At 58.1% G+C, this 12,837-nt stretch overlaps 1 protein-coding gene across 1 annotated transcript in view; it reads right to left on the bottom strand.

The window, feature by feature from the left end:
- Positions 1 to 5,199: 5,199 nt before the first annotated feature.
- Positions 5,200 to 12,837, bottom strand: part of LOC104834367 (protein PML-like) — a 7,981-nt gene continuing 343 nt past the window's right edge. Inside the window, exons 2-9 of the mRNA XM_010571595.1 lie at positions 11,827 to 12,394; positions 10,826 to 11,403; positions 10,332 to 10,384; positions 9,797 to 9,877; positions 9,491 to 9,707; positions 8,772 to 8,824; positions 5,914 to 6,070; positions 5,200 to 5,820 (exon numbers count right to left, since the gene is read on the bottom strand). Of these exons, the coding sequence (XP_010569897.1) occupies positions 5,246 to 5,820; positions 5,914 to 6,070; positions 8,772 to 8,824; positions 9,491 to 9,707; positions 9,797 to 9,877; positions 10,332 to 10,384; positions 10,826 to 11,403; positions 11,827 to 12,394 (2,282 nt within the window). The 3' untranslated portion in view covers positions 5,200 to 5,245. The remainder of the gene's footprint in view (positions 5,821 to 5,913; positions 6,071 to 8,771; positions 8,825 to 9,490; positions 9,708 to 9,796; positions 9,878 to 10,331; positions 10,385 to 10,825; positions 11,404 to 11,826; positions 12,395 to 12,837) is intronic.

The raw sequence follows: 12,837 nt of genomic DNA, 5'->3' as shown, positions 1-12,837 counted from the left end.
AAAATTACCCGTCATAAACGCCCTCCCCGCAACGAGTACAACTCGCACTTGGCAGCAGCCATAATCCAGCCCCCCATCATGATCCCCGCTTTTCCCCCCCCAGGTTCCCCCCGACCCCCGGAGGGACCGGGATGCCATCGGGGCAGATACAGGCCACGGCTATCCCCGTTCTCCCGGGACGTGGCGGGACCGCAGCCCTTTGGGAAGCGCTTGTGGCCGGGGAAACGGGGGCGGGGGCCCAGCCCCCCCCCCCCCCCCGGTAGGGCCCGGTACATGCGGGCGATGTGCCCGTCCCGTCGCGGGTGGTTCCTTTCTGCGGGGCGTTAATTGACTGCAAAGTGCTTTTAAGCATTCGAACGGGGGGCGGGGGGGGGGGGAGGCGGGGGAGGCGGGGGGGACTGCCGGGGGTTCCCGGGATGGGACCGGTCTCCCTCATCTTCCTCCTGAAGGTTTCATCCCCTTGGAATGGCGCGGGAACGGGGAGCCCCCCTCTCCGCTCCGCGGTTTCGCCTCGACGTGGGGGTCTGTTCTCCCCCGGCCCTGCCCCTCTCCTCTCCGCCCCCCCCTGCCATGAGAAACCCGAGAAATCTTTGATTTTATGAGCGGGATCGATTTCGGCTTCCCCCCGCCCCCCCGCATCCCTCCATCTCCTCCCCATCGGCGGCTGCGCCCGGGAGCTCTGCCGGGGGAGGGGGGCCGGGGATCGGATGGGTCAGCCAGGTCCTCCCCGGTGTCCCCGACTCGGCTCTGTCGCGACAGCCAGCTGCCTAGAGCCGGCCCTGCGGCTACACCCCCCTCGCGGGGGCTGGGTATGTCCGGGGGGGGGTCCGGGGGTAGGGAGCCCCGGGGGTCTTGGCGGGGGCGGGGAGTGTGTCTGGCCGAACTCCTTGCTTGCTCGGAGACAGAGTAAAAGCCCGGTCACTTCCCCCTCTGGGGGACCCCGGCTCCGCATCCCCCGCCCCGAGGCCACGGGGATGGGCGCGTTCTCCCAAGGACGAGGAGCGGGAGCGGGAGCGGGGAGGGGGGGGAGTGTGTGTGTGTGTGATGGCTGGAGGGGCGGAGAAGGGAAGCTGCTTGACGGCAAAATGCCGGGTCTGACCCTCGATGCCGGCTCCAGGTACCTCTGCCCTCCCAGGAGCCACGTCCAAAGCCCCCCAGCCTGGTGCCCAGGACAACCTCAGCCAAAGGGGTCAGCTTCAGACGTGCCTCAGTTTCCCTTCAGCCCTGCAATCTGAGGGCTGGCGGGTGGCTGACACCCATGGGGTGGGCGAGGTGTTTGGATGATGTGCGGCCACCAAACCCGCCTTGTTTCCATGCAAGTGAACCAACACTGTCCGTGTGTTGCACCGTGGTCACCTGCACTGTGGCTGGCACCATGCTCCCCAGCACAGATTTGGCCCAACCCAATTGATATCCCTCAGAAAAGCCCTGGGCATGGTCCAGGGGACTGTCCCGAGCAGATGGACAAGGCCACCTCACTTCGGGGATCTACAAGGGTCTGCAGAGGGGTCAAGCAGGAGGGAGGCATTGCTTCAAATCTGGGGCAGCACTTTCATGTCTCCCTCCCTGCTGGAGCAGAGTTTGAACCGAGCGGAGTTTGAACAACCATCGTGCTCTCAGCATCTTCAGGGCTGAGCTGTGACTCACTCCCTTCCCATCCCCACGCCTGGCTCATCACCCAAGCATGCCCTCACCCTCGCCATGACTCTCCTACAAGCACTAGCAATTTGCTGCTCAGGGAATTAAGGCATCAGACATTTGGAGTTGTGGTTTGTAGCCATTCTTTTCCCCCATTTTGCTCACTCTCTGAACACCCACAGGCTGTCAGCCTCTCCCAAGCCCCACAGCAGGGAGTCCTGCAGTCAACGGGGCAGCACCCTGGGGGCTCAGCATGTCCCAGCGTGTCCCACGCTGCTCAGCCCTTGCTGCTGCGTATCGGGTTATCGCACATCCCAGGCTCCCCATGCTGCCGTGGGGCTGCAGAACCATGGGTCAGCCCTTGCTGGTGTTGACCCATGGCTGGGACTTGGGCTACAGAGCTCAGATGGAAGACACAGGGACTGCAAACTTGCTTTGAGGAGCATGGAAGTAGATTAAAATGCCACAAGGACGTGGCCAATGTGGAGAGGACGCTTGTTTTCTGGCTTGGCTGCTATCCACCACACTATGCTGAGTTCTTCCCAAGATGCCTTCATTCATCATGCAAGAGAAAGAAACCCAAGTGTCCTAGATACAGTGGCAGCATTTCAGGAGCATTGGAGGCAGCGTGTTGTGCTAGAAATGGGTCAGGGCATGAGACACGTGTGCCGGGATGGATAACACATCCCTCCTTGTACCCCTGAGGGCCAGACCCTAACCTAGACACTTGGGAGGGCATCGTAGCATGAAGCGGCATGGGATAGGTTATGCCATCCATCCACCTCCCCGTTCACTCCTCCCCAGTGGACATGACTTGTGGGGTTTGTGTCACCACTTGTGCCTCAGTTTCCCATGGGCTGAGCACAGGGAGTAACAACTGTGGTCTGTGGGGGGTCTTCAATCCCCTCAGATGAGAGCTCCAAGACAGGATGGTGGAGGATGGATGGATGGATGGATGCATGCATGCATGGATGGATGGATGGATGGAAAAAAATGAGTGGATGGAAAAAATGGGTGGGTAGATGCATGGATAGATGGGTGGGTGGATGGATGGGTAGATGGATGGAAAAATGGGTGGATAGATGCAAGGATGGATGGATGAATAGATAGATGGGCAGATAGATGGATGGGTGGGTGGGTGGATGGATGGATGGATGGATGGATGGGTAGATGGGTGGGTGGATGGATGGAAGAGAAGTCTCTGGGGCTGCCAACCTCTCCTTCTCACACCACACCTGCCTCAGACCCAGGCAACCTAACTTTCAACATGCTCCTAAACATGTGATGAGTAGAAGCTGGGCTGGGGTCCAGCTGGTGTTGACCTTCGCAGCTGTGGGGACACTTCTCCCACTGGTATAAAAGAGGGCAGCGTCCCAGCTAGAGGAATCACTGGACCACCACTGTGGTCAATGAGGGTTTTCTGATTTACACCATTAATCTGCAACTGGTGTCTGAAGGAGGAGCCCTCCTCACCATGCTGGTCAGGGGCATTGTCTACTTAAGGAGGAGAGGGCCAAGCCCCTACTGTGGGTTCTCCTGGCTTCTCTAGCTTCTAGCCCCAAGCCAGCTCCTTTAAGATCAGGTGAGTACATGAGTGACCACTCTGGGAGCATCCTGGCTTGCCAGAGGCAATGTGGCTTCTCCTTCCATAGAGGTAAGGCTTCCCTCAGCTTTGCCTCACCGCTTTTCCAGTTATTTAAGAGTCCTGACCACCCAGTCCTTGCTCTTGATGGTCCATGGAATGTAAACCTGTTTGGGAGTTAGCAGGCTGATGTTTTTCTTAGAAATAGAATCCAGGTAACCTTTCTTGGGCTTACTGGGGCAAATCCTCCTCTGCTTTGGGCTTCCACCCACCCTGGCCAGCCAACCTGAGCAATCTCGCAGGGTGTAATCGAAGTCAGAGGAACCAGCCCTTTGGCTCTAATTAGTTTTGCATGATTGTTGGGGGAAGAAATCCATTTTCATAAACAGAAAGGATTTATGCTGCTCCTTTTTGCCCCCCCTCGATTCCCAAAGCACTTTGCTCGGGGCTAGCAGGGAGTCGTTTTATGAATGGTTTAGATTGAGCAATGCATTATTAATAACAGCCAATCAAGCAAGCAGCATATTATATATCATTTCAGGAGATTCGCTTAATTCAGTGAAGTTATTTATTGCTCTTAAAAAAAACCCAGAGAGACTCCAATTCTCCCGTATACCTCTGGCTTGGAGGGGGATTTTCATGGGGTGGCTGTGGGTGGAAGGGAGGTCCAAGCAGGGCTGTACCAGCCTGCGGGTGTGTAGAAGCTGCCTGTTGGAGGTGGAAGCTGGTAGGACCTTTTGGGGAGCCCTCACCCCGCTGGGGTACCCTAGCTGCAGCCCCTTTTTCCAGGGCTGGGGCTTGTTGGCTGCTGCTCTGCTCACCCTTTTCTAGCCAGATGAATGAGATTTATGGCAGCTCAGGGCACAGAAACAGCTAATCTGGCTGCCGCAGCCCATTGACTTCGCTATTGTTTTACAAAACTTTGATGAGGCCGGTGACAGCAGACAGATGGGGTCTGCTCTCCTCCGGCTGTGCCCCTTGTAGAGGCTGCTCCCCTGCACACAACCCTGTATCAGACACCAGAGAATCCCCCGGGTGAGGTGGCATTGCCTGAATTTGGTGACAAGCCCTGTGTGCCTCTGTGTGGTTGTGGGGGCTCCTTTGGGATTGCTCCCTGTAAACTGCTGTACGGTGCTGGATCTGTCCTCATTCTTCCCTGCCCGGGGGAAGGCAGCCCTCTTGCCCACCCCCATCTTGCTGGCCAAGACACAGCTCCAATACTTCAAGCTGTGTCTGGGCCGCTGCTTGTTCTTGGGGGGGTCCCAGAAGATTCGTGGGGGTTACACTTCCTCCCTGTCACCCCCTGATTTTCCAAGCCTGGCAGCTCCCAGCACACCCTCTCGGAGAGGAGACCTTCACCACATCCCATTCCTGCCCATCTTCACCCACCTCCGGCCACCCAGAGGACCTCTACATTCCCCCAGCCCTCTGCCTCTGTGCTCAATGGAGCAGACCAGACACCCCGGTGATGGTCGCAGTACCTCCCAGGTACAAGGAGGGACCACCGGTGGGCTCTAGGGATGCGGGTGAGTGCGCACAAGCAGGGGAGCCAGCCCTTACCCTCCCGGCCGTGTGCGGTTGTACAAAGAGGACACCTGGTGGTGTGTGTCCCTCACTGCCTTGTCACACGCAGCCCCGGCTGGCGACACCTCTGGCAACCTCCAGCCTGGCACCGGGGGGGTTGGGAGGTGGGGTGTCGGGCTGCGGGGGTTTGAGGAGGGGGGGGGTCAAGGTGCCTGGTGCTGCTCGGGCAGGGCGAACAGGGCTCCGAGTATCTTGCCTCCCACCTGGTTGGGAAAAGTAGGGGTGGAGACGCCCCAATAAATTACGTTGTGTAATTTATTTAATGAAGATATTAATTCCATTGGGTGGTTTCTTCCCCCTAGAGCTGACCCAGGGTCCTGAGCCTTTTAAACCCCATGCTAGGAGCAGAGAGGGTCCGCGAGTCCTGTTTGATGCCACTGTGGGCATCCCTGGCACGGTTAACCTGAGACCTGGCCAACTTGACTCACCCCACGGTCGTGCTCACGCCTCTTCCAGCTCCCAGAGGATGAGGCTGCGCCGGGCCAGGATCTTGGCTGCCCTCCTGGTGAGCAGTTTCTCCTGTACCAGGGGCCGCAGGATCGTGTAGCTCTGCAGGTTGCAGTGGGTGAGCATCATCCCCGCATCGGCACGGGCAGGGAGCTCCAGGGCTCCCCAAAGCTCCTGCAAGGCCTTGGCCGTGGCCAGCGCGCTGCCCTCATTGAACTGCTGCTGGAGGTGCCTTCTCAGCAGGTTCTTCAGCTTGTAAGAAGGGGCCTTGGGCAGCTTTTCTTTGATCAAGGACAACATATCCACATAACCACCCACAACACGGCAGAAGTCCACTTTCCTGCCCGTGGCATCCAGGGCTTTAAAGAGAGCGGGCAGCTCCAGTGCCCAGAAGTTATAGACGATGAGGATGGGCCTGGGGAGCGGGGAGAGGTACCAGAGGAGGTGCTGCATCCCCACCTCGATGGGGACGCCCTGGGAGAGCAGCGCCAGCACCGACTCGGGTGTCTGAATCAGCGTCTTGAAGGTGTGCTCTCTGTTTACTGCTGCCACCTCTGTGATGAGCTGGGCTGCGGAGGGGAAAGGACAGGGCTGGAGTAAGTACTTGGGGTGCCCCTCTCTGCCCCCCCAGCCTCCCTATGCCCGGGAAAGGCAATGCTCACTTTTCTGGTCAACCTTCAAGCTGAGGAACACCAAGGTGCTCAGCTCCAACCCGTCGTCCCAGGGGCTGGTGGGGCCAGTGCTGAGGTGGGGTGAGGTGCCGCTCCCGGACCACGTGGGGCTGGAGGGCTTCTTGCTGTCCTTGGGCTTGCTGGAAGCCTGCAAGAGATTGGAGAAGGGGGCAAGTCCCGTCTGCCTGCTTGGACCTGGCTGGGAAGGCATGAGGAGCACCCTTGGGTCCACAGTTGGCCATGGGCAAGGACCTGGTTGTGTGCAATGCCATGAAACCCCCAGAGTCCGATGTCCTGGCACTGCTAGGGGTGGGTTGGGTGTGTGTTGTGTCTCAGGAGTGGGCTGGCCATGGGGAGCTCTGTTAAGAGCCCAAAACCAGGGTCTGGGCCAAGTGAGCAAGAGCAGAGCCCTGAATGCAGCTCATCCTAAGCAGGAGGTGGGATCCAGGCCAGAGGACACAACACGCAGGTCTGGGGTCTTGCTGTCCCTTTCTGCGCGTCTCGTGGATGCAGCACATGCAGGGACATAAATGTGGCTGAGCAACCTCACCGTGTGAGATACCACTAGACTTAAAGATCTGGTTGGTGTCTAGAGGAAAAGGGGACTGAATTGGGCCAGGAGGAGGTTCGGTGCCTCTCCAGGCTCAACAGATCCAAAACTTACAGCGGTGCTTCCCAACAGGGTGTAAAAGCAGCCACACCAACCATCCCCTGCCCAGCCTCAGCAGGGATGAACACCCATAGCCAATATCTCCCTATGGGAAGAGTAGGACAGCGATACATTCAAGAAGCTCCAACCTTGGTTTCCCTCCCTCTTTCCCCCAGGGACAATCCTGCACCGCTGGCCTGGGCACCCTGCAGCGATGGGGCATCCATCTCCCTCTGTGCCACCTCTCTGCATCTTCACCTGCAGCCCAGGAGTGGTGGAAATGCGGCTGGACCGATGTCTGCAGGCATGTGAGCAAAACCAAGCGCTCCCCAGCTCAGGGGACGTGGGGTTGCTTAAATGCCAGGTTAAAATTAAGTGTTTGAAGGGCATATGGGGTTCCTCTGTCTGGGAAGGGACAGGAGAAGGATGGTACCGGTGGTGGCAGTGCCCCATGTCCCCCTTGCCGGGCTGTGCCTGGAATGATCCAGCTGGCCTGAAGGGAGTTAGATGAACCAAACTCGGTGACAAAATGTAATCGCAGATGCTCTTGTTACCCAAACCAGCAACGAGCAAATTGAATTTCTATGCAAAAAAGGTTTTATTGAAGGGTTAAGCAGAAAGGGAAAATGTGGAGGATTTGGGGGGAGGAAAATCACCCATGCAGAGACACGGGCTCATAGCACCGCAGTGGCTGTGGGTGATGGATCCAGGCAGAGCTGGGCTCTGGCGATGCTCTTGCGGCTTCAGCTGTCATGCAGAGCATGACAGTCCCCAGGTCACCCCACAAAGGTTGCTTCCCAGCCCCAAGATCTCCTTTTAGATGTCTGAGCCTCTAGGCAGGTCCTCAGCCCTTGCCCTCCACCCCCTGAAAGCTGCACCTTCCCTGGGATGCTTCCTGCTGCCTCATCCCATTGCTCAGCCTTTTTTCTCACTTAGCTGCTATTCCCCCCACCACTTTTCCAGGCTTTAAACCAATTTTTCCCGGCTTTCAAGGTTGCACTTGTCTAGTGCCCAGCACCAGACCATTGCCAAGATGTTTATACCCCTGGGACCTCCCTTTTTTCAGCCTGTGCCTTTGCTACACCCTTAAATCCACGTCGTACCAAAGGACACCTGAGTCATACAGGGATTTCTCACAGCAAGTAGCTAACACCCCCAAAAGCAGCAGCCTTGGGATTTTTTGGCACTAGCAGGTAGTGGGGACAGGGTTTTAGCCCCACAATTCTTCTTCCCCTCCCCCCCCCCCTTTTTAGAGATGAAGCAGGAGAGCAAGGAAAAACAGCAAAGCCAAAAATAAAAGAAGCCAGCAGCGGGCTGGGATTTAATCTGGGAACAGCTTTATTGAAGAGTAAGAAGAGCTTCTGCATTAGTTTATACAAAAAAAAATTAAAATGGGGCTGTTAACCCCTCATTAAGCCAGTGTTGGAAAATCCCCCCCCCATCCCTAATCAGCCATGCTCACCTCCATTTCCAAAGGGATCCCCTGCTCATGATGGTGATGGGGCATCTCAGCAGGGATCCCATGCTCTTGGTTCATCTAACCACCTCGGCCAGGGCCGTTTGGTTGCAGCTCACCAACATCGGTGCTGTGAAATGTCACCATGGGGAGCTTGGAAATGTCACTTTGGGGATGCTCAGATGGTCCCTACCTGCTCTGGTGGCTCCTGGGAGCTTTTCAGCCTGTGTAGACACAGGACTGATGAACTTTGCGAGCAGGGATGCGACATTCAACTCGCAAACTTGATTTTTATATGAAAATTGATTTTTTTTTTTTTTTTTAAGCTGAGAACAACCTTTCCAGTGAGGTGGAAAGGAAGAGGCCATAAGGACCAACTCAAAAGGGTTGTCTTGGAGGACAGGTGGTATGGAATCCCACCTCAGAGCTGATTTGCTTGATTTAGGTAGGGTTTGCTGCCTGCAGGAGAGGACCCTGGCTGCTCTAGAATACCAGGAGATACCAGCAAAGGTCTTAGCCCATGGGGACTAGATTTGGGATAGCCCAGATACCCTGCCACCTGGGAGCAACCAAAGGGGAAGAGAAAGATGCAAGCAAGTTTCTGGTTGATGGTGGGAAGGGAGAAGGCTCAAGTCTGAGCGAGGCTGGGGGAAAGGGAAAGGCACCCCAGAGACGATGGGGTACAGCTGCCTCTTCTGCCTGCAGCGTGGCTCAGCAAGGAGTGAAGTCTGCCGTTACACTCACCACCGTGTCTTCTGAGCTGTCCTCTGAGCTGGAGATGATGATGCTTGTGTCTTCTGCGGAAGGAACAGGAGGATGCTCAAGCTTCAAGACTGTGATTTCGGATCACACCGTTTTTCCCATGGGAGGACTGATCTTACCTCCCGATTTTTGCAGCAAAGGACAAACGCTTCTGCCAAGACCATGAACCACCCAGCCCTTGGGTGCTCTCGGATCCACCCCAAGGTGGGGGCAACCTCTCCACTGCTGGTTCACCCCATGTACCAGCCTCTCCAGAAGATGCATTTCATCCTCCCACCTGTTTGCAGGGCTGAGCCCTGGCCCCCTCGCTGCGAGATGCTGCAGCAGGGCTGGGTGAGCTTGGGGAAGAAAATGTGTTTTGCTAAAAATTGTAGTGATTTTTTTTTTTACTCCAGGAAAATCCAGAGCTCCTGGAGCAGAAGGCAGAGGAGTCTCTGCACACTTACCCTGCTGCTATGCTCTTCCCTAGGCCTGGTTTTTGGCTACCTTGGAGGCAGGACATGGAGCTGGATGGAGCACCCGTGTCCACCCCTGAGCATTGCTCTCCTATTTACCCCCTGGGAACCAGCTACTCTGACCCAGGGGAGGTTGGGCAAGGGTCTGAGTGCATGGGGGTGCACAGAGCCCAGGAAAGATGGGAGACCCCCATAAGAGGAGGGAAGAGATGGGGTAATGAGGAGGGCCATGTCCCCGGTCCCCACCTGCATCATCAATGTGGCTGCTGGTGGCAGGGATGCTGCTGCAGTTCTGGCTCGGCGTGGAGGCTCTGGGTCCCATTCTGCCATCCCACTGGTTTGAACTGGGATTGATGGGGACCGGCATGTTGTCATACTCCAGCTTCAGTACCTTGGGTGAGATCTGGCTGCCTGTTTCCACGCAGCGCGACATCCGCTTAGGCCACGTGCTGATGGAGAGAGCCTGGAGAGAGGAGAGCACAGGGGATGTAAGGTGCTGGGGTGGCATCTCCTGGTCCCCAAAGGCTCCTGCCTGTCCGGGGAGGTTCTTACCGGGCTCATCTGCATCTCCTCAAGGTTGATGGTGAAGGTGGGCAAGATGGTCTGGCTCTTGGGCTGGACCGGCTCCCCTTGCTGCGGAGAGAGCACAGAGCAGCGTTAGGGTGAACCTCAAGACCACCAACCCCTCTGCAGGGCTGGACTGGCCTTGAGGGGGGGGCAGAAACATTCTCAGCAGGGGGGAAACTGAGGCACAGCCCAGCCCTCCGGCTTGGCTTAAGGCTTGTGCCTGAGCTGCGAGTGTTTGGCAGTGCTACAGCTGGGGGAGGCTACGGTTTTCCCTGCTGAAAATGAGGGATGAAGCAGCAGGAGCGGAATAGTGGAATGGGGTAGGAGCATGCCTGTTTGTAGATGGCTACCAAGCAGGTTCTTCTCTGTCCAGGGAGAAACACCCCTGAGGGTTTGTTGTTGAGGAAGAAATTGGAGTGATGGGCTGGGGAGGGGAAGGTAGACCCTTAGGAAAGGCTTGCAAAGGTCAGAGGAAGGGGGATCCATGGTAGCGCACCGGGATGAAACATGGACATCTCACCAGGTTTTTCTCCAGGGCCACATCGACCAGGGGGGCAGCTTGGGAATTAGTACCTGCAATAGAGAGAGCAGGGATGCAATCCCAAGTCGGAGCCTCTGGAGCTCCCACCCGGCCCTGGCAGCAGCTGAGCTGGGAAAAACCTACCCGGCAGCTGCAGCAAGGAAGGGGCAGCTCTGGTCTCCTTTCCCTTTCCCAGGCCTTTGGTTTGGGATGGCCCGAGGGGTTTAGGAGCCTCTGGGGACCCAGAAATCAGCATCACCAGAGCCTGTCAGACTGGCAGGAGACCAAAAAGGGTCTCTGGTCATATAATGAAAGGAGCGAATCTTGGCCCCAGTGGAAATAAGCACTCTACAAGAGTGAATCTGGGCTCCTTTTGCTGCAGGGAGGTGGTTCTGAACCCTGCAGGACCCAGTGCTGGGTGATGGCTTTCTGAGCTGGCCCAAGTCCCCGCTGCCTGCGGGGTGGCTGGATCCATCCCCACAGCGAGTCCTCACCTGGGTGCCCCATGACACGCTCCACCAGCGCCTGCAGCCTGGCTCTGCACTTGGCCAAGTCCCCAGACTGCGCTCGGTCCCCAGCTGCCGGCGGCTGCAGCCGCTGCAGCTCGTCCAGCGAGTCCTTGATGAAGGGCTGCATGTCCATCACCTCCTGCTCCGTGGCGTAGAGCCTCATCTTCTCCACCAGCCGCTCGCCCGCCTCCATCCGCCGCAGCACCCCTTCCACGTGCTGCAGCTCCCTCGCCAGCTCCCGCCGGCCCTGCTCCTGCCACGCTTCCACCAGCCCCAGCAGCTCCTCTTCCTCCTGCCGGATCAGCCGCACCAGCTGCTCCACGCGCTGCCCGATCAGCTCCCGCATCTCCCGCTGCGCCTCCTCCAGCCGGGCGGCCTCATCCTGCAGCGCCGCGTAGGTGGCCTCAAAGCCGCTTCTCTTCTGCTTCAGCTCCTGGTTCATGGTGCCCAGCTCCTCCTGCCTGCGCTGGGTCTCGCTGCGGATGTCGCAGAACGGGGCGTGCTGGCTGTCCAGCAGCGCGCACGAGCAGCACAGCGCCTTCTCGCACCTCTTGCAGTAGATGCTAGGAAAAAAAACAACAACCCAGGAGCATCATTCAAAGCTGGTAGGTGAGCGGTGGGGAGAAAAGCATTTCTACTGTGCTGGGTATGTTTCCCCCTCCCTGAGTGACAGCTGAGGAGCTTAATGAGAGGGGAGACTGAGGCACGGGGTGGGAAAGGGCTTTGCCTCGCATCACCGGCTGCAGATGTGGGTGCAAAGCTGGGTGTTCAACCCACCTTTGCTCCCCTCCCTTCTCCTGAGGACCTGCCAGGCCCATACCGCACCCTGCTCCTGCCTGGGGTCTCGCTGGGGTTGCAGCGATCCCTCTCCAAAGGCAGGTGACGAAATCCCCTCGGCTCTGCTCTCTCGGCAGAGCTGGTCCCAGAGCAGCAGCCCCAAAGCCCTTGGCGCAGGATGGGATCTGGGGACAAGGCACCGCTCTCACCTGGAGATGTGGCCCTGGTCGGCGTGACCGGGACGGGAGCAGAAGAGGTTGCAGGACTTTCTGGTGTCTTCCAGGAACTGATGGGCTGACTCGGCACGAAGCTCCTCCACCTTCCTGGCTTCGTGGCTCCTCTTCTTGAAGAACCACTGGTGGTCCTCAAAGCACTTGGCACAGAGGAACTCCTCACACTCAGAGCACCACACTGTTGCCGATTCCCCCCGGCACCGGCTGCAATTCGGGCCATCGCTGTCTCTGATCTTCTTGTAGATGCTGAGCTTGGCCTGCAGGTTGGTGAAGAGCAGGTTGTCCATGTCGGGGATGCCGCTGGCCTGCGGGATGGCCGTCCGGCACACGGGGCACTGCCTGATGGGCTTGTTCTCGCTCAGGCAATCGAGGCACAAGGTGTGGAGGCAGGTGAGGAGCTTGAGGTTGGGCGATTCCTGCCGGCAGCCCTCGCAAAGGACGAACTGGAAGTCATCTTCCATCGCGGGAGGGTGGGACGGAGGGGAGCACGAGGGTGTACCCGGCTGGGGTCCCGTCTCCTTGGGGGCGGTGGCACCGTCTCCATCTAGGTGGGATGTGGGGGAAAGACCCGGTTGGAGCACGTAAGATGGAAGGGGACGGGAGGCTCAGTCCCACCCGTGGGGTCATGCAGGCCACCTGTGGGCAGCCTACCTTACCCGCCCCGCCGCAGGGAAGGGATCAGGGAGCCGCAAGGAGGGTAGGGCGGCTCCTCTCCATCCCTCCTGCTGAGGGCGAGTGGGTGGCAGCACCCAGGCAAGGCAAAGGGTGCTCTTCCAGCGAGATTCTCTGCTGGCTGCAAAGGGTTGTGCTCCCTCCTGCCCTCCGTGTGGGACCCTTGGAGGCTCTCCTCCCCCCTTCCCCACCTCACGTCCTTCGGGGAATTTTGGATTTACAAAGCTGGGAGGGAGGAAGGGACGCGAAGGCTACAAAGCGAATTTTCTTTCGCTTTGTGGCCACCGCCTCTTCCTGCCCCGCGAGCGGGGAGGG

Source organism: Haliaeetus leucocephalus, unplaced genomic scaffold, assembly GCF_000737465.1.
Source record: "Haliaeetus leucocephalus isolate CR32 unplaced genomic scaffold, Haliaeetus_leucocephalus-4.0 Scaffold339, whole genome shotgun sequence".
Taxonomy (NCBI): domain Eukaryota; kingdom Metazoa; phylum Chordata; class Aves; order Accipitriformes; family Accipitridae; genus Haliaeetus; species Haliaeetus leucocephalus.
Note: the sequence above shows the minus strand (reverse complement) of the source record. Positions and strands in the feature narration are given on the sequence as shown.